This window comes from Chiroxiphia lanceolata, chromosome 4 (genome assembly GCF_009829145.1).
Source record: "Chiroxiphia lanceolata isolate bChiLan1 chromosome 4, bChiLan1.pri, whole genome shotgun sequence".
NCBI classification, from domain to species: domain Eukaryota; kingdom Metazoa; phylum Chordata; class Aves; order Passeriformes; family Pipridae; genus Chiroxiphia; species Chiroxiphia lanceolata.
The window spans coordinates 34244561-34263517 of record NC_045640.1 but is presented as its reverse complement, the minus strand read 5'-3'; the positions used below and the strand labels follow the sequence as shown (position 1 = coordinate 34263517).

General features: G+C 44.5%; 1 protein-coding gene across 1 annotated transcript in view; it reads left to right on the top strand.

Annotated features, from left to right (window-relative positions):
* The first annotated feature begins 849 nt into the window (after nucleotides 1-849).
* STOX2 (storkhead box 2) overlaps nucleotides 850-18957 on the top strand; it is a 145521-nt gene continuing 127413 nt past the window's right edge. The window contains exon 1 of the mRNA XM_032685459.1: nucleotides 850-1210. Coding sequence (XP_032541350.1) covers nucleotides 850-1210 — 361 coding nt within the window. The remainder of the gene's footprint in view (nucleotides 1211-18957) is intronic.

Genomic DNA, 18957 nt, shown 5'->3' with positions numbered 1-18957 from the left:
TGGATGCATACCCCAGGCCAGGCTGTTTCCCACCCCCCCAATTGTTCCCCAGCAACGACCTCTAGAATTCTGCTTGCTCAGTTTTCCTGAGCTCTCCCCCAAACCTTACAGGCAGTTGGTGACCCAGAGCACAGAGTAGGCAAAATATTGAACTGCTGGAAAAAAGTCACAGAAGTTAGAAGTGAACCTTACACTTGCTCCATCACCATCAGATTTCAGAACCACTAAGACACAAAGCAGTACAGGATTACAGCGGGTGAAGAGAAAGGCGTTTGGACATGACAGGGTCAATGCTGCTCGCTGGGTATGTTATCTACATACGTGTAACCACTGGAGGAAGCAAAAACATAGGGAATTATGTGACTTGCTGGGATAATCTGGATGTGGCTGAGGGATGCCCCTGTGTTTCATTCGGGGAAGGGAACGGGGAGGGTCTCCCGAAGGCGGGGAGGAGTGGGGTGGTGGTACCAGGAAGCCTACACCGCGGCCGGGACACGCAGCGGGATAGTTTCGCTTCTGGGGATGGTGCTCCCGTGCTGGGACAGGGAGGCGTGCGGCGGGGGGCGGGGGGCTGAGAGGCGTGCGGGCCTCCCGGCCGGCATACTGCGGTCGCTGCCCGCTGCGGGACCGGCGGCCGCGGGATCCCGTCCCCGCCTCGCCCGCGGCAGGACCGCGCCGCGCCGGGGGTGTGCCGGGGGCGGAGCGGGCCAGGACGGGCCCGCGGGGGCGGAGCGCGGACAGCCGGCCGCGGGAGGCAGCGCGGCCGCGGGAGGCATGTCCATGTCCATGTCCGTGCCCGTGCCCGTGCCCGTGTCTGTGTCCGTGCCCGGCGGCGGGCGGTGAGCGGCCATGCCGCGCAGGGCGGAGCGGTGCCTGCAGATCGCCCCGCACTCCCTGGCTATCGTCCTGGACGCCGCGGCCGGGGGGCGTCCGGGGGTCGGCGGCGGGGCCGGGGCAGGTGCGGGGCCGGCGGCGGAGCTGGGCCGCCACCGCATCGGCTACGAGATCTTCGCGGACTTCAAGCGGGAGAACATGCAGCACTTCTGGGACCGGCGGGCCACGGCGGCGGTGGCCGAGACCTTTTTCCTGGGCTGGATCGACGAGCAGGTGCTGCTGGTGCAGGGCAAGGAGGAGCACCTGGAGGTGCTGCGGCAGGGCTGGGCGCGCCGCTCCCTCAAGCCCCCCAGCGGTTTCCACATCAAGTGCCTGGGTAGGTGCCGCCGGGCCGGGCTGGGCCGGGGGAGCAGCCCCAGAGCTCCCGCCGCAGGTGCCCGGCAGGGCTCCGGGAGCGGGGGGCAGAAAGACGGGCCCTCCCGGCCGCGGGGTTTTAGCCCCCAAAAGTGGGTGTGCACGAAAGGGGTGAGCCGGGACGGGAGCAGTGGCATTACAGGGATGCGCTGCGGGTGAGTGAGGTTCTCCAGGAGAGCTGCGGGCCACGGCTTTATGGTCGGTAGGTGCGTCCCCCTATTTCCTTCAGCGGGGGAGGTTAAAAACACAAAGTGGAAGTGTCGGAATATACTCCCCGCAGGGTGAAATGCCTGCCGGTCTCTTCCTGCGGGCCGGCCTCCGCCCGCGGCGTGCTCCCGGGTCCTCTTGGCTCGGGACTTTAGAAGCTCGTTTTAGTATTTCTAGGTTTGCTAAAACAGCGTTTCACTTTATATTCGGATCTGCTTGCTACATCAAACTTGGGTCACAGTGTTGCTGTGAAGGTGTCTTACATAGCGAGAAGCGGTAGTAGGAAGTGAGTAACGTATATCTCTTTGTGGTGCAAGGCAGGTGGCTTTTGGGAACTGTAAACGGCAAGTCTGTTGTGCCGTGGTGGGCTGAAGGTTCAAGTTACAGTGTGATTGCACAAGGGAATCCCACCAGTGTGCAGTGTGGCCTAGGATGAAACCCACCTCATCCTGAATTTTCTTAAAGAAACAAAAAAATCGTAACATGGAGAGCAAAAATGTTTGCAGCACTTTTGATATGAAAAAAACCACACCCCCGAAAAAAAAAAACTAAGAAAAAAAGCTGTGGCTGTTTGCTGTGTATATTGGGGAGTTGTGAAGAGCAACAGAGCTGAAGTTTTCCTTAGGTAACTAGCAACCTTCAGAGCTTGAAACGCAGCTTCTCTTATGGAGGGAAAGCAAATTGTGAGGATTTGTTTTATTGGTTTGAAGGCCTGCTGCAGTGGTGATGGGGAGACAAACTGTCTTTTCCTTACATACAACTTATATCATCTGTGTCCTATTCAGCAGGCACTGGGTCACAGAGCTAGAGATGCTCTCTCTGCACTGGGAGTTTCAGACCCTTGAAACAGGATGCTTCCATGCATTTATTTTTTTAAAAAATTAGCTGAGTAAGGTTCCTGCAAAGAATGGAACATGAATGTTCAGGGTTTCCCGGTTTCCTGTTTTTAATCTTGGTTTTGAATGTTTTTAGCTGCCTCTGTCCTTCTGGAAGAAGTAGTGCAGACTCTTATCACTTCTGTTTATTGACAATCTTGTCTCTTGTGGAGTAGTCAGATGCTTGTCTGTCACTTGTCTGTTTTCCCATCAGATTACTTGAATATTACCATTTTTTGTGTGCTGAGAGGGAAGCTTAAGACAAGCTGCCCTTTTAAAAATGAGCTGATGCACCTTTTTTCCCTCATTATAGCTAAATTTCTTTTGAATGTCAAATGACAAAACAGTGTTGGAGAACAGGTGGTTCATCCTATTTTGTGATAGAAAAGTTTTGTGTACTCCACCACTATTTAGAGGAGGATGAAAAGCTGGGAAGTGGTAAGTACTTGCTGCTCAGCCCAGCTCATGAGGGCTTTTTGCCTGCAGTTGAATAGAGCATGAAGAGCTTTTGAATTGACTCCATGACCTCACGGAGTGTAAGGGTCAGTGTTTGATTTTTGGGGTCTTCTTGTACCTTGCCCATTGGATGACATTCCTCAGCTTGCTGCCAAGGAGCGCTGTGGAAAGGTGTGCTCCAAATCTGATGTTACTAAAGCCAGACAAGGAATATAAACAGGTCTTTGTGGCCCATTTTAAAATACTGAAACAAAACTTTTGCTAGAGTTCATGTTAATAAGTAAGCTCACTGGTGTGTAAATAATATGCATTCCTTGGGGGGTTATCTTTGCTGCAAATTTACAAAAGACTGAAGCTAAAGGTTTTCATTTGACTTTAAAAAATAGCAAATGTCTCTCAGTATTTGATTAAAGGCTACGAAAGAAAAGCAGGGACCTGCTGGAGTCTTGCCTGTTGTGTAGTGCTGCATTAAATACGATGGGAAGAACTGTTTGGTTTTTATTTTTTTTTCCACTCCCAAACTGATAATTCAGGTCTTGTATCTAAGTAGATTCAACTTGCACTTACTGTAAAGTTAGGTGGTTAAAGAATTGTCTAAGCAATGGGCTTGGCCTGTGGGCACGAGCATCTGCTTACATGTGTGTAATTGTATTTTCAGCTAATTAGGTGCCTAATGTGTAAATGGCTGTGACTTATTTGGGAGCACTCTCACACTTCGGTGTCTACTTTGTTGCATTAAGGCAGCAAATAACAGATAAAAACAGATAAAGTCCCCATGCTTTTCAGTTTTAAAAAGAAAAGTGATCAGTGTCTTAGGCAGAGAGGAAAACCTGCCTGTTGGGAGGTGCAGAATAGTAATATTTTACTCCTGTTAATAAATAACTGATGGAGTCAAGGGGGAAAAGTGGCACAATATTTCTGATGAAGGTGAAGCCGCTGTTTTCTGTTGCTCTGGTCCAGCCAGTAGTCCCCATGCTGTGGTATAGCATGGCAGGGCATAGCAGTGGGGGGTGCATGAGGGGCTCACCCCAGGGGTCTTTTTATGCACCCCAGGGCCATTGGGATCCCTGGACAATGCTGTGTTAGGCTGTTGGGTTGGTTCTTGCCTTATCTCTTGGGTGGCTGGCCCAAGGTGGGGCAGAAAGGTGGGAGCGGATTTCTGCCTCACCTGCCCTTGGAGCCCAGCTGGGACAGGGTAGCTGGAGGACCAGCTGCCTGCCTCACGTGTAGGGGGAGCATCCAAGCCTCCTGTTGCTGCCTGGCACAGGGAAAGTGGCAGAAAGGTCTCCTGCTCTAAGCTGCATGACCTCCATGCACAGGTACCAGAGAGCTTTGGACAATGCTTCCCTTCACCTGTATTGTTAGCTGCTAATGTGACTCAGAAATCACAACTGCAACCTGACTTTCAAACGTCTGCTGCTGTTGCTGATGTTTCTTGTTCATTGCGGTCCAGAGCCTTGGCTGGTCTGATGAGTAATGTGTTGTGATGGCTGCAGAGATAATAACTGGAGGAAAAAGTAATTTGTGAGGAAGAGGGAATTCTACACCTGTAGTATGAACAGCATGTTTTCTGCTGCTGGGATTGTAAAATGTAAACCAGGAGACTCATTGCTGAATAGTCTCTCCACATTTAAGTCACCTTTGGTTTGATAATGAAAAATTCATGAAAGTGTAATCTGTAGTTAACAGGGACTGGACAGTCCTAGTATGCTCAGTGCAGGTGTACCTGAGCCACAAAATGGATTAAAATCCACATGAGATTCTAATGTCCGAAGATTTGACTTTTGAATTATAAAATTAGACCTTACAATGAAATACAGCATAAATATGAAGCACATGAGAAACTTGCATATAGCACTGATAGCTTAGGGCTGGAGGATAGAGAATGATGTGTTTCATGTGTGACTTTCAAACTTACTCCTCTGGTAGTTTCCTTAAACTAAATGGTTACGCCATAAAACCTTGGTCAGCATTGAGTTTCACAGTGATCAGAGTTATTTGGATATTAAGAAATTGGTGAATATATCTAGGTTTTTAAGTTGGCTGAAGGGAAACTTTGGGAAACATAAGCAGTCTTTGAATAAACAAAATCCCCAAACCATCACTTGCCTAATATGCTGATTTAGGGGGTCATGGAAACCTTATGCAAACCTATAGGTCCCGTGATGAAATTCATTGTCTTTGGAAGCTTTCTTGTAACTTGCAAGGCTTTTGCAACTTAAGTCTTTAATGAGCATTAGTATTTTAATAAGATTTCTTTCTTTGACACACCTTCCATTTGCACTCACTAATATTTGCCATCCTGGAAGCCGATTTTTTTTTTTCCCCCCTTTCAACTCTTCTGTGCAAGGTGTAGCAGGATGTTCCACCTTGTTTTCATGTCTTCATTGCCTTTTGTGTTCCCAGCTGAAACTTCCTTCTGTACCTCTTGCACTTGATTCCTGTGCCATGGACAATGGGCATCTTTGAGAGGTTTTCATATGCTTCGCAGAAAGGCCATGCCCTTTTGTAAAGATTGCTTGAAAGGAAGTGACCAAACTTTATAATAACCCTTTGGTCACGCTCAGAGCAATTTCTCCAATTAGAAGCTGATGTTCAAATGAAGTTTTCAAGAAATGTATGTGCAATAATTAAACTAACTAGCAGGAGTTATAATTCAGTGAAGTCGTCAGGGCTGGACTGTTGTGCATTGTTCCTGCTTGGCCAGGCGTAGGGGGGCAAACTTTTTTTGCCGCATTGGGAGCTGGAGCTAAGTGCTCCCTTTCTTTTCTCTCCCTGCCACATTTTCTCTTGCCACCAAAAAAAATTAAATTAACACCCCACCAGTTTAGGTTTGGCAATTTTCACAATAAGTTTTTCAGTCATTAGTGGATGATTATGGTGAAGTGTAGAGTGCTGGACATTAAACGTTATTCATTTATAGCCAGTCATAAAACTTGAATTGTCTTTTTTTCCTTCCAATTATCTCCTTTATATAATGGAAATTTCTTTTCAGTAGGGGAGCATTAAGTTTCATAGTAATAAAACCTCCGATGACTTTACCACACACTCAGCTATACCTTTTGTATGCCTAGTGGTATTACCATGGGAACCTCAGTGGATTTAAACTACAATTTTTTTCTCCTTCTCTCCCACTCCAACTTAGAGCCAGTTAAAGATTCACTAAGCACTTTTTATATCTGTGAAGTGGTTATTGCAGCCTGGGGGGAAAAAAAAAGTAAACTTAAGCTTATGGCCAGGCTGAGGTGCTTATGAATTTACTCCCAAATTTGTGTAAAGAACTTTGCTGCTCACAAGTGTTGGGTTGGGCCTTTAATGTATTTTGGGGACTGGGAGACAGACACAAGAGCTAAATGAGATTGGACTGCATATAAAGCGCCTGATTTCTCAGTATGTGGTTTGTGCTTGTGTTTGTGAGAGTGAAGTCTTGGAGTCAGAATTGCTTTCTGCTCTTTAAAGACAGCTGTGGATGGCCTGCAAAACTAGTGCTGGTTGTCTAAAATGTATTGTGAAAATAAAAAAAAAAAACACAAAGAAAGAAAAGATACAGCTTATTAATTTTTTCACTCAGAGCAACTTCTCTTGAACAAGCAAAGTCAAATACACAGATCCATGCTATTCATTGTGCAACTCAAGGGAAGGATTTATACAATTAATGGCCAACTAGTACTGTCTTCCCACCTCCTTCCCCTCCACAAAGGGCACCATTGTATAGGAAAACATCTTTTTGGTGGCAAATAAGTCATCCAGCCTTGTAAGTTAAGTGCATGCTCTGTGTAAAAAGCAATGCTGAAAGGGCACCATGGTGGCTGAGAGCAGCCCTCGGCCATGAGGCTTTAATGAAGCAAAAGGTCTCTCCCTTTCTCCATCTATTTTTTTGTGCATGAGGGTCTGGTCTTTAATTAAATATTCCTCATTCCCCTCCTCAAAGGGCCCTTGTCTTTGCCAGGGAGCAGCACAGTGAGTGTGCACTGAATGAAGCCCTTGTCAGGTGTTATTCCCAGTGCTTAAATGGCTCCTGGGCTGCCAGCATCATGTGCCACTGGACCACTCACTAAATCACCTTTCCATCTGTCCTGCTCTTCTTTTTTACATAATAATTTTTTATTTTAAAAAGACTGAGGTGGATGAAGTGTGCAGGGGCTGTCCTGCCTACTCCTCTTCACCATTTTGTGGCATGAAAACTCAGTTGTGTTTCCCCTTTTGTCCTGTCTTTGTAATTTGCTAATAAGAGGCAAGTTACTTAATATTCTACTTATCAAACTGTTATGATTTTTGTTGACTAGGTTCAGACCTTCTGTGTGTGTTGCCACAGTTTAAAATTTTGCTTGAAGTGGGTTTTGATTCATAGATTGGCTTGGGTTGGAAGGGACCTTCAACAATCTCGTTCCAAACCCCATGCCATGGGCAGGGAATCTTCCACTAGACTAGGTTGCTCAGAGCTCCATCCAGCCTGGTCTTAAACACTTCCAGGGACGAGGCACTCACAGCTTCTCTTGGTAACTTGTTCCAGCGCCTCGGCAACCTCACAGTAAAGAATTCTGTCCTAGTACCTACTCTAAACCTACTCTCAGTTTAAGGCCGTTCCCCCTTGTCCTATCACTACATGCCCTTGTGAAAAGTTTCTTTCCAGCTCTCTTGCAGGCCTCCTTTAGGTACTTCTAGGGGGCTAGATCTCCCCATAGCCTTCTCAGCCTGTCTCCATGAGAGAGGTGCTCCAGCCCCGATTGTGGAGAATCAAAGAATATGCTGAGTTGGAAGGGACACACAAGGATTGTTGAGTCCAGCTCTTAGCCCTGCACAGGACCATCCCCAAGAATCATAACATGTGCCTGAGAGCATTGTCCTGATGCTTCTTGAACTCTGCCAGGCTTGCTGCTGTGACCACTTCCCTGGGGAGCCTGTTCTAGTGCCCAACCACCCTCTCGGTGAAGAAGCTCCTTCTAATATCCAACCTAAACTTCCCCTGACACAACTTCAGGCCATTCCCTTTGGTGTCACTGGTCACTACAGAGAAGAGATCAGTGCCTGCCCCTCCTTCCCCTCATGAGGAAGTTGTAGACTGTGATGAGGTCTCCCCTCAGTCTTCTCTTCATCAGGCTGAACAGACTATCAGCTGCTCCTGATATGGCTTCCACTCAAGGCCCTTCAGTATCTTTGTTGCTCTCCTTTGGACACTCTCTAATAGCTTAAATATCTTTCTTATATTGCGGTGCCCAAAACTGCACACAATATGCAAGGTGAGGCCGCCCCAGTGCAGAGCAGAATGGGACAATCCCCTCCCTTGACTGGCTGGCGATGCTTTGCCTGATGCCCCCCAGGACATGGTTGGCCCTCCTGGCTGCCAGGGCACTGCTGACTCATATTCAACTTGCCATCGACTGGGACCCCCAGGTTCCTTTCCATGGCACTGCTTTCCAGCCTCTCATTCTTCAGTCTATACGAACATCTAGGGTTGCCCCATTCCAGGTGCAGAATCCAGCACTTCCCTTGTTGAACTTCATATGGTTGGTGATTGCCCAGTCTTCTAATTGGTCAGGGTCTCTCTGCAGGGCCTCCCTGACTTTGAGGAAGTCAGCAGCTTCTCCCAGTTTTGTATCATCTGCAAACTTGCTTAATATCCCTTCCAGTCCTGCATCCAAGTGATTTATGAAGATGTTGAAGAGCACAGGGCCCAAGATGGAGCCCTGTGGAACCCCACTAGTGACAGGTCACCAGTCTGATGTTACCTCATTCACTATTACCCTCTGTGCTCCACCCATGAGCCAATTGCTCACCCACTGTATGATGTGTTTATCCAGCTGTGTCCTGGACATTTTGTCCAGAAGGATCCTGTGAGAGACAGTATTGAAAGCTTTACTGAAATTCAAAAGGATCACATCAACTGGCTTCCCTTGATCAACTAGGTGGGTTACCTAGTAAAAAGGTTTGACAAGCAGGACTTTCTTCTCATGAAGCCATGCTGGCTGTGACCAATGACTATGTTGTCTTTCAGGTGTTTTTCTGTACTTCCCAGAATAATCTTCTTCATGACTTTACAGGCATTGAAGTAAGACTGACAGGCCTGTAGTTTCCTGGGTCCTCCTTCTTGACCTTCTTGAAAATCAGGACAACGTTCATCAGCTTCCAGTCAGCTGGGACCTCTTCGGATTCCCAAGACTGCTCAAAAATCATTGAGAGAGGTTTTGCGATGCGCATTTAGTGCAGAGAGGCTCTAGGAAAGGTCAGCTGTGTATGAAAGCACTGCTGTCCCTGAGCTTGAGTGGCAGGTTTTTGTTTCAGCTGTTTTGTAAAGGTGCTCTCTCCCAGCTCTTCTAGTGCTGTTTCCTCAGGCCATTATTTTGGGTGGTAAGCCTGTCCTTCTCTCTGCAGGCCAGGAGAATCACAGCTTGTCCCCCAGCAGGGCAGGCCAAAGCATTACCATTCTTGTCTGCTTTTGAGACTGCCTTTTAGAGACAGTAGCAGAAAAGGTGCAACCCAGGTGGATTTTCTGTTCTCTAAAACTCTTGGCATCCAAAGCTGTCTTCTGAGCAACATTGCTCCTTTCCTTGGCTTTGGCCAACATGTGATAGTCAGACTTCTTTTTTTCTTAGTAGTCAAGAAGAGACTGAAGTGTTCAGAGGAAATAAAAAGTGCAACCAGATGGTGGTTTCCCCTGCAGAAATTGTGGCTGTGAAATGTGAAGATGGAAGGAACTTCCTAATAGTTTTTTGCAGTAACAGAAATTTAACAGAGTGCTGAAAATTCAAGCTCTCTCCATACTTTGTTTCTTAATTTTAAATACAAAAGTATAAATGTTTTGATTATTTTCTAATGATGTTGACTGCTGGGAATGTTATTGCAATCTCCAGTTTCCAGTATTGAAAGTGCTCCCTGGGTGGGCCAGATCTGGAAAGGTCTTTAAGGATATTACATTCTTTAAATAAAATCTCTTCACCTAATATGTAAACTGCTTTCTTCTGAGATCTTCAGAGATTGCTGTACTTGATCCCTCCATTTCTGACCTGGGATTTCACCTGAGAAATGTCTGAATGTAAAGAATGTACAGACACTTATATTTTGATCAAACAAAGTGCTTTCCTGTTGACATTTGAGCAGGACTTCACAGCTCCTTTTTTAATCAGGCTCCTGTTCTGAGCCACAGTAGCAATTGAGGACACAATCAAATGTTGATAACTATCCAGGGAATCTGAACAGTGGTTCTTCTAGTTGCTTTTTTTCCCCATAACAGAAAGACAATGGTGTAATATTGCCATCAGCACTTATTAAGCCTATTTTTTGTTTTCTTATGAAAGAAAGTTACTATACTGTGCACTGAATTAATGCACAGAGTAATGACTTCTGTAGTGTGTTTTCTGGAACTGGATATACTTCTAATCCATGCAATACGAGACTTTGATGATGTTCTTCTGCAGGGGGACAGGACGGGGCACCAAAACAGCAGAAGTTGGAGTAAAATACAGCAGCCTTTTAGCTTAACCTTGAATTCCATTATCAGATAATTAACAAAGGGATATCCAGGTGTATCAAAGATTGCTCTTTTAGAAATGCCAGCCAATTCACTTAAACTCTAGGAAACAACTCCAAACTTGATTCTTTACAAAATCTGTATACTGTGACTGTGGAAAATGTTTCAATCTGAAGAGCATGGTTTGGGTACCTTCCAGAAGCTTTAATTTTAAAGCAATTTTTGCTAACTAGTACTTCAGGGGGTACATATGCTACCTCATGCATGCCTTTGGAGGAGCACAAGAATGCTGAAGGCCCCATTGCTGGCCCTGGTATGGGGAATCTCACTGAAAGAGCAGGATGGGCCTCTTGGATGATGACCCAGTGGCTTTCACAATAACATGGCCTAAATTGCAGTGGGCAGCAGGACTGGGCTGACCATGGGGCATGCTGATTCCTCCTTCTGGTACCAGCAGAAGGGGAGTAAAGGTGTGTTTTGGGAGGGGAAGGTGTGGCACTGGACTGTGGCTGAGCAAGTGTCTTAGTCACTGCATTGGTAGCAGGGCAGTTGCCTTGCTGTGTCCATCCTCACCAGTAACTGCAGCTCCAGCAACTCCTGCTTGTCTGCTGCCTTGAAGTTGCTCTTGCTGCTTGTTCAGTGCAGGAAGGAGTGAAACTGCAAGGATTGTATTTCCACTGGAGCTGTAAAACTTGTGATGTATTAGAAGAATACATTAGAAGAAATTTGGTGCTGCCAGTGTGTTTGAGATTTGGTAACAGAGTCTTAGGTATTATTGAGCAGCTATAAAACAAGTATTTCTTTTTTAAAAATGAGAACTTTTTTTGTTTTTTAGAAAGAAGTTTCACAAATCTAGCAAAACTTTTAGATAAAGAAGAAAGACAAATTAATATTCACTCTTTCAGACTGTAGTTATATTTTCCACTTTGGTCATAATATCCATGGATATCTTATTATATCCAAAGAATATGGAGAAAATAGAGAGGTTTCTGGATGCAGCAACCTTTCTCCAGGTCGTTGGGAGGAAGACTTAATTGCCTAATAAATATATCATGTCTACTTACCTTGTCTTAATAATATCCTTGGATCCATGAGCTTACAGAGTCCTGCTACTGTGCCAATAGCAATGCATACAGTTTGTTATTTATGTCCCTTCACAAAGAGATCAAACTGACATGAATGGGATTTATCATTGCCTGTTAATTTATTGTTTGAATTCTAGAGGGATAACTGAAGTCCTGTAAGCTCCATGTGATGCTGCAGTGAACTATATGTTTGGTGGGGGCTTTTTGTACTTTTGAGATAGGGTTTAGTTTTTCTGGGGGGTTGGAGTTTTTTTAATGCTTTTCTTTTAGGGGGGTTGTTTTAGTAAAAGGATTCATGGTGTGTTTTTTGGGTGACAATAGTCCTCAGCCTGCCCTTGAGCCTTCCAGCCACTCTTCAGCCTGTGTGGAAGTGGACTGTGCCCTTGACTCCCAGTCCAGCAGACTGGCATTAAATGTTTGCTCTCTTGCTTGTGTACATTGCAGGGTTAGTGCCCAGACAAGTTCTCTTTTCACTGACAGATGAAATAACAATAGCTGGCATTAAGAGAAAGCTGAGTGTTTTCACTGGGTTCCCCTGAAGGGCCTCCTTTGTACAGGGAAACCTGTACACCTTGCTAAATCTGAGGGTGCTGTTGAGATGCTCTGGCTTCTGAAGCCAGAAGTAGGTCAGCACCTGTGTGAAGAGTTCTGTCCACTTCTTGTGCCTACTAGTGGGAGCCTCCTGGTAAAGCTTTGCAAATGGTCCCTGTCCAGTGGGGGAGTCCAGGCTGATGTGGGCAATCTTGAAGGCCCAAATAAGAGCGTGAAACATCCACAGCACTGGGAAGGAGAGTAGAGGAAGGAGGTCCTGGTGGACTGTCCCATACTCGGTGTTCACATTTAAGCCTATTTAAGTCAAAGGAGGAGCAAGTTGTGGACAGCTGGATGATCCTGAACAGATCTTTACAGGTGTTTGATGTCACATGAATGGCCCTGGTCGGCCGTGGGAAGTCAGCAACTCGCCTGGACTGTAGGAATGTCCTAATTAGTCTCATGTTCACAAGCTGGTTTAACCAGTTGAAAACCAGGATTTTAAGGTCTATTTTAAAGCAGTATGTAACACAGTAGACATTATTAGTAGACATAGCAGAAGGGGTTATTAAAAATAAAGGGGAGGGGGATTTTCCTTCTAGTTTAATAATAGAAAAGAGAATTTAAAGTGGGGACATTCACCCACTGTATCTGAAGTGAGGAGGGAAAAAGCTTTGAGGATACTAAGCTTTACTACTGTCATTTCTCATTTGTCTCAATTATCCTATTGGATAAAGAGAAATATCTTATTGGTGTTACTGATTGAAAAATCCTATGCAGCTAGAGAGAAAATTGATAGTTTTGTGAGAAGCTGCAGAGAAGGACAATCACAAACGGGTAAGCAGTGTGTAAAAACAGGGAGAAGAAAAAGAACTCTCTGCAATCTTAGATGCTCTAGAAAAAAAGTTTATTTTTCTAACATATCTTCACACCAGATGTCAGCTTTGTAGAGAATCCTCCTTTACGAATGTGAACATCTGGAAAGGGTGGGAGATTAAAAAAGAAGGGAAGCCAGCCAGCCAGCTGGGTTTTTAGTGATGTGAACAGATAGTCTTGGATGTAGTGCTTCATGTCGTAGGGAAGCAAGGCTGATAAGTGTCAAGTCTGCTCTGTTTTTATCAAAAGTGGAGATTTTAATGGGACTTAATGCATTTTCTTAGAGGGTATAGCTTCATGCTGTCATCTCCATCTTTCAGCAAATTGGGAGGTGTCTGCAAAGTGGGGATGGAAGAATATAGGGCTCAAAGGACCATGAAGCTTTGCAGTGTTTCTCAAAGAAATCTTGCTTAAGCATTACATGGTAGATGCTTAGGTTGATTTTCAGTTGAGTTCCTTTGTATAGATACGTGTGCGAGAGTGTATGTAATGTTTAAAGTGCTGTATAAGCGGAGGTTTTCCATTACTTTGAGTGGTCTTTATTCAACAAGGCACATATACCCACATGTGCTTATAGCAAGTTAAGTCTGAGTCTGGTGGGAGGACTCACATTTTTGAATATAGGCATGTTGTATGTTCTTGTATTTGCTCGACTGTTTTTAGGAGATTTGCCAGAGGAATCTCTTCCTGTTTAATTCCAGGGTGGGTCAACTGTGTCTAAGCTGGGAGCCCTTTGAGAATTAAGCTTGCAAAATCAGGAGTAGTATTATTTATTTTTATTTTGATGCGTACAGTAGTCTGAGAAATAAACCGCAGAAGATTTCATCCGGGTTTTGTAGTTGCCTTCAGGAAAAGTATGAAGAGGAAGTATTAATTAATACTTTGTCAATAGAGATGAAGTCACAAAAAGTAGGCAACTTGAGCTACAATTATTCTGATTCTTTCCTTGGGTAGGAATTAGTGGCTATCATCTTGCCAATTTTTATTTATGGTAGTAGGTTGTAGCCTTTAGTTTCTAGATTTCTTATTAATTCAAGGTCTTTTGTTTTGTTTCCAAGGTATTTTTTGATTGTTAGTTTGTCTTTGCTAGAGGTGTACAGCTAGAGCTTCTCGGTGAAACTGATGCCAAATAGCTGTTGGAAGGTCTGTAGGGACTTGCTTCTTGGCTGCCTTTCAAGTGCAGTATGGCTGTAAAATGTTTTAGTGTCAGAATCACTATATCTATCATTGTTCTGCTTTTCTCTGTCAATAACTAGTCTCATTCAGTGACATTTTTGATCTTAAAAGGGGAAAGCAGATTCATCTGTGTGCCAACACATGAGTCTTTTCAATTTTTCTGCTCAGATAATTGTTGGGCTTCAGGTTTCAGACTTAAATTAATCCCAGTGCTGTCTTCCCAGTCTCTTCAATGTTTGTGTTGAGAGAAAGGCCAAACATATCCTGTCTTTTGGGAGCCACTAGACACCAATCATCTGGTGAGATGGAAGAAAACTGAGCTACAGACTTCAGTGTTGATTTTTGTGATGAGTGACTGGGGTAAAAAAGGAAATAATTTTGACAGAACTTTTCCCACTAGTTAGGACAACGTTTAACAACTGGAACATGCTAGTTCCATTTTTCCCTTCTTTTCATGCTGGGAACACTTTTGCTCAGTGGCTTGTGCACCTATTTCTAATTCCTGAGGATTTTCCATTGCTTTGAATCATTTACACTGCCTCCTGTCCTGGTGAGTAACAATCTTGCTAGTGTGATGATCCTCAGCTTTCTTTAGTTTGCAGATTGCTGCTTCCAGTGGAAATACAGCAAATGTAAGTGGTGCTTTTCACTTTTATCTTTCTGTAGACCATTTGGAAAGGAGTTCACAGATCATTTGGGGACCTGCAGACCCCAAGTTGAAAAGCCCTGACCTCGTCAACCCCGGCACTTGACTCCTGAATGTGCAGGTACCTGCACAGCTGAAGCTCGTGCTCCCCTACCAGTGTGCTGCAGACTTATCAAACCTTCCCTTCAAATAGTTCAGAATTTGTCATCTCTGACAGCTACTCCAAACCTCAGTGCTTGCTCTGCAACTTTTCCCTTTCTCCTCTTTGCTTCAAGGACACCTGTGGTGGTAACTTATGGAGCAGCAGGGATGGCTGGCTTCAAGGGCCACAGGCTGGAAAGCTTGATCCAAACATTGCTCCTTGTCTTGTGTTTGAAAGCACAAGTCTTTTGGGGCAGAGAACTTGGTGGCTCTGTCAGAGTGATGTGCTGGGCACTGTACTGCAGAGCCAGGGCTGAAGTCCATATGTGCTCTCTCAGTGCAAAACTTTAAATAATTATACACTCATGTGAGGTTGCTTGTGAATGAGAGGTAATCTGTAAATAGGCAACCAGGCAAAGAATTCTTGCTCAAAACCTGCCTGGATTTGCTTTACCTGTTTCCTCACCACTTGGGCTGTAGCAATTACTTCTTGTGGCAGCCCTCAGCCTGCTTCATGAATGAGTTGCATGCGTAAGTCTTTTGAAAGCTTTAGTAGAACTATGGTGAGTTTGTAATAACAGATACTGAATCTAGAGCCATAAACATGTAATACTTCACAAATGGCTATCCTTACTTTATTTGCTCTGGTTGTTAACTAAGAAAATGAAAGCGGGGCTCATTGGGTCAGTAGGCACAAGAGGAAACGTCATACTGTCCCAGTCTGTGGTCTTGCACTCTTAGTGTATGCCATGTAAACACTAACTGTGGCTGCACAGAAGGGAACTGGAGCCTGTAATGGTTTATATGGTGTTTCTTTCAATAAACTTCAAAATAATGATTCTTGTGTGACATTACCTATAAGTTTTATTACTGTCTATGACTTCTTGCAGGCTTTTCTTTCCTAATCTTCTACTTCTACTGAAGCATGTTTGTCAATATGGTCCTTTTCATGTTTGTCAGTAGGTTTTCTTCTCTGTGTGGCAGTGCCCGGAAGTACATCTGGGGAAGCAGGGGTGTAAAGATAAGTGGTATCTTTCTTTTCCCTTCCTGAAACCATAGGTCTCAGTGCTTCTGCAAGATGACTAAAGTTTCTTTCAGTAATGGGCTCCTTGATTTTTCCTGCTTGTGTTTCAGCTGAACATAAATGTATCTGAGCTAGTTTTGAGCTAGCCAGCTCAGGTGTGGTTTGCATTCTTCAACTCCAGCAATAATTATGTTTTTCAGCTGTGTCTAACTCCCCTTGCCACTCAGGCAGCCTGTGATGAGCTGCTGCAGTAGGTGTCTTCAATCCCTAGATTAAAGTTAGCTCAGGCTTATCTAGACTACACTGCAGTGCTGGGATACTGTAACCCTCCTTTACAAACTGAGCTGTTGCAGTGAATTCCTCAGAGCTTTGTGCTTCCTGCCTTTTGAGTTTCTTTTTCTATGAACTGAGAAAGTGGCTTTTACCTTTATCCCTGACTGACCTTTTCTCAGTGCTATCTCTCTGCTTAAAAGCTTGTGCCAGCATGTAAGCTCTTGTCATCTTCTCCACCAGTGGCTTTGTGCCAGGATCACACTAGCCTGATAGAGTACCCATAACAGCTTGTCCCTTCTCAGCCTACCCACCCTGCTGCTTGTATGTAGCATCATCGTTCTGTTGGCTCTGCTCCAGCTGCTTCTACAATATCTGCCTTTTTCGGAGACATCTTCCCTCTCCTGATGGCTCCAGAAATTTCAATGGCTGCATTTAATGCTAGCTGGGGCTGAGCCTTCAAAGCTGCATTCAAAGCATATCTTGAAATGGATATGGTGCTGTTTTGCTTTGGAGTCAGACTATGTGTTTTGTGAAGGGCATATTTTTGATTCTTGGAAACATGAGATGGTTAAGGCAAGGCATGATGTCAGACAGCATGGGGAAACAGCATGGGCTTGAGAAACCAACCATTGGGATCTACTAGGGTAGATATGGAAAGTGCTTGAGTCAATCTATACCATTATTGTCCCTAACTCGCCTTTTTTCTCTCTGGTTTTACTTCATTGAGGAAGGCACATGTCCATTTTCACATTTGACTGCAGGACTATAGTCCTTCCCTATTCTTAGCAGGAACTGAACTTCCCTCTGTATCTGCACTGGCATAGTGGTTTGAGCTTGTATGGGTCAGAACTAAGAAGGTCTCATAGCCTTTGCTGTCCCTTTTGCTTTGGCACAGGAGCCCACAGTGGGCCATCTCAAAGGAAAGAACCTAACCTGGAATGAGGAGAGAGGAAAAGAGAGTTCAGGATAAATTACTGTGGACCTATCTTCTCTTCACTATAGTCTGCAAACAAATATACATGGGATCATAAGGTAATTTGTGTAGGAAGGGACCTCCAGAGGTCTCTGGTCTGACCTCCTGCTTACAGCCATGGCATCAGGCTAGGTTGTTCCCATCATCTAACCTGTAACACCCTGTTGAAGACAGCAGCTCTGGTGGATCTCATGGATGATTTCCACAATTCCTGCATGTTTTGCTCTGGACAGGTCCTTTTGGAATTTTGGCTCCTGCATAGCAGGTTCCCCTGGTCCTTCAGCCTCCAGTTACTCTGTGCAGTGGGAGACCTGGGAGCAGCCAGCACTGTCTGGCTGTCTCTTCCACCCACACTGTTTGAACACTGGCTTTTTGAGGCAGATAGGATACCTTTTTGGATGCTCAGCTATGAACAAGATTAGGCAGTTGGTGCCTTTGGTTGCAATGTGTTTGTTCTTAAAAAAAAAAAAAAGAAAGTATACCCCCCCCCCCCAAAATGTTGGCCTGTCTCAGATGTATTTCTGTGTTTTGACAGATCCTTAAGGTGATTGACAGAGCCATAGTTGCCAGCAGGTTTTTATAGGAGCTTTTCTTATCACGCTGCTTGTCTTGGGAAAGACTTATTTTTCCACTAACCACTTAATCTATGGTTTAAATTTTTTTTTAAACTCCCTGCAATAGCTGCTTTAGGTAATCCTGATAGACCTTTCGAAATGGCCAGTAAGTCTACCCTTTCTTTAATTTTAAATGCTGAGAAATTAGGTTGTAATGACTTGCTGAATGTAAGTTATGGAAAGCAAGTACACAAAGTACTCTTTCTTCCTCTCATAATCTCATTTTCCCACTTCTTTTCTGAATTCTCTGTCTGCAGTTGACCTGCTCCTCGTACAACCACAGTCTTTCTACTCAGCTCTTTAAATCATGTTTTTAGTCTGGGTTTAGTCTCTCAAACTGCTCTTAGAGAACATTTCCTTCTTACCTCCTTCCTTTTAGCTCTTTGGCAGAAAGCACTTAATGGATGTTACAGGCCTTGAAGTTGGTCTCAGAATAGAGGGAAGGAGACACTGACCATTCACACTTTATTTTCAGCGTCTCTGCAGTCTGACGGATACCTTCTGGGCTATATAATATGTGGTTCATTGGCTTGCAGAGAATTCATCTTCTGAATAAATGATAAGAAAGAATGATGTATTTTTGCATATTAATATCAGGAAAACCACAGAAAACATACAAAGTTTGTGGGCACCTTGGCCCATCTGCTACGATTTCTAATTCAGCAGATCTGTTAATCTTTTCCTGATGGAGGGTAAGATTGGTCATGTTCAGTGTGCCTGGTCAGCAGATTTGGGTATCTGCACCACAGTGGATCTGGGAAGGGACTCGCTAGAGGAAGGCATGTAGATGGATGACCCTTGTGCTTTTTATAAGCTGTTACCTAAAACCTGGTGGGTTACTGGAGTAGGCAGGCTTGGTAACTATAGAGCTTCCTATCCCATCTTATATAAAAGATCCAACTTTTATTTCCATCAGTGGAAATTTTCCAGAGGCAGTAGGAGTTAGATGGTGTTTCTAGTGAAATGAGAAATAGAGATGCCTCAAGCTAAGAGGAATACAGGAGAAAAAGAATATATGAAACATAGACTTTGTGCTTTGTCTTATTCTTTCTTCTAATATCCATTTCCTTTCTTTTTACCCAAAAGAGGTATTTTGCTGTTGAATTATTAACAGATCAGCTTCTGAGGGTCCAGCCAGGAAATACTTTCTCAGTCTTCAGAAATGAGAGTGCTCTTTCAGAAACAATTTGCAGGTTTCAGCATGGTTGTGAAGATAACATGAATGATGACAGTTTGGCAAAACTGTTCTGTAAGTGCTGGAGCCAAACTCACCCTGGATTCAGTAAAGAGGGTAGGTCACAGTTTTTACTGTTATTCCAGGATAACTATGAAGGCTGCTGGTAAATTTGAATATTCATGTTATG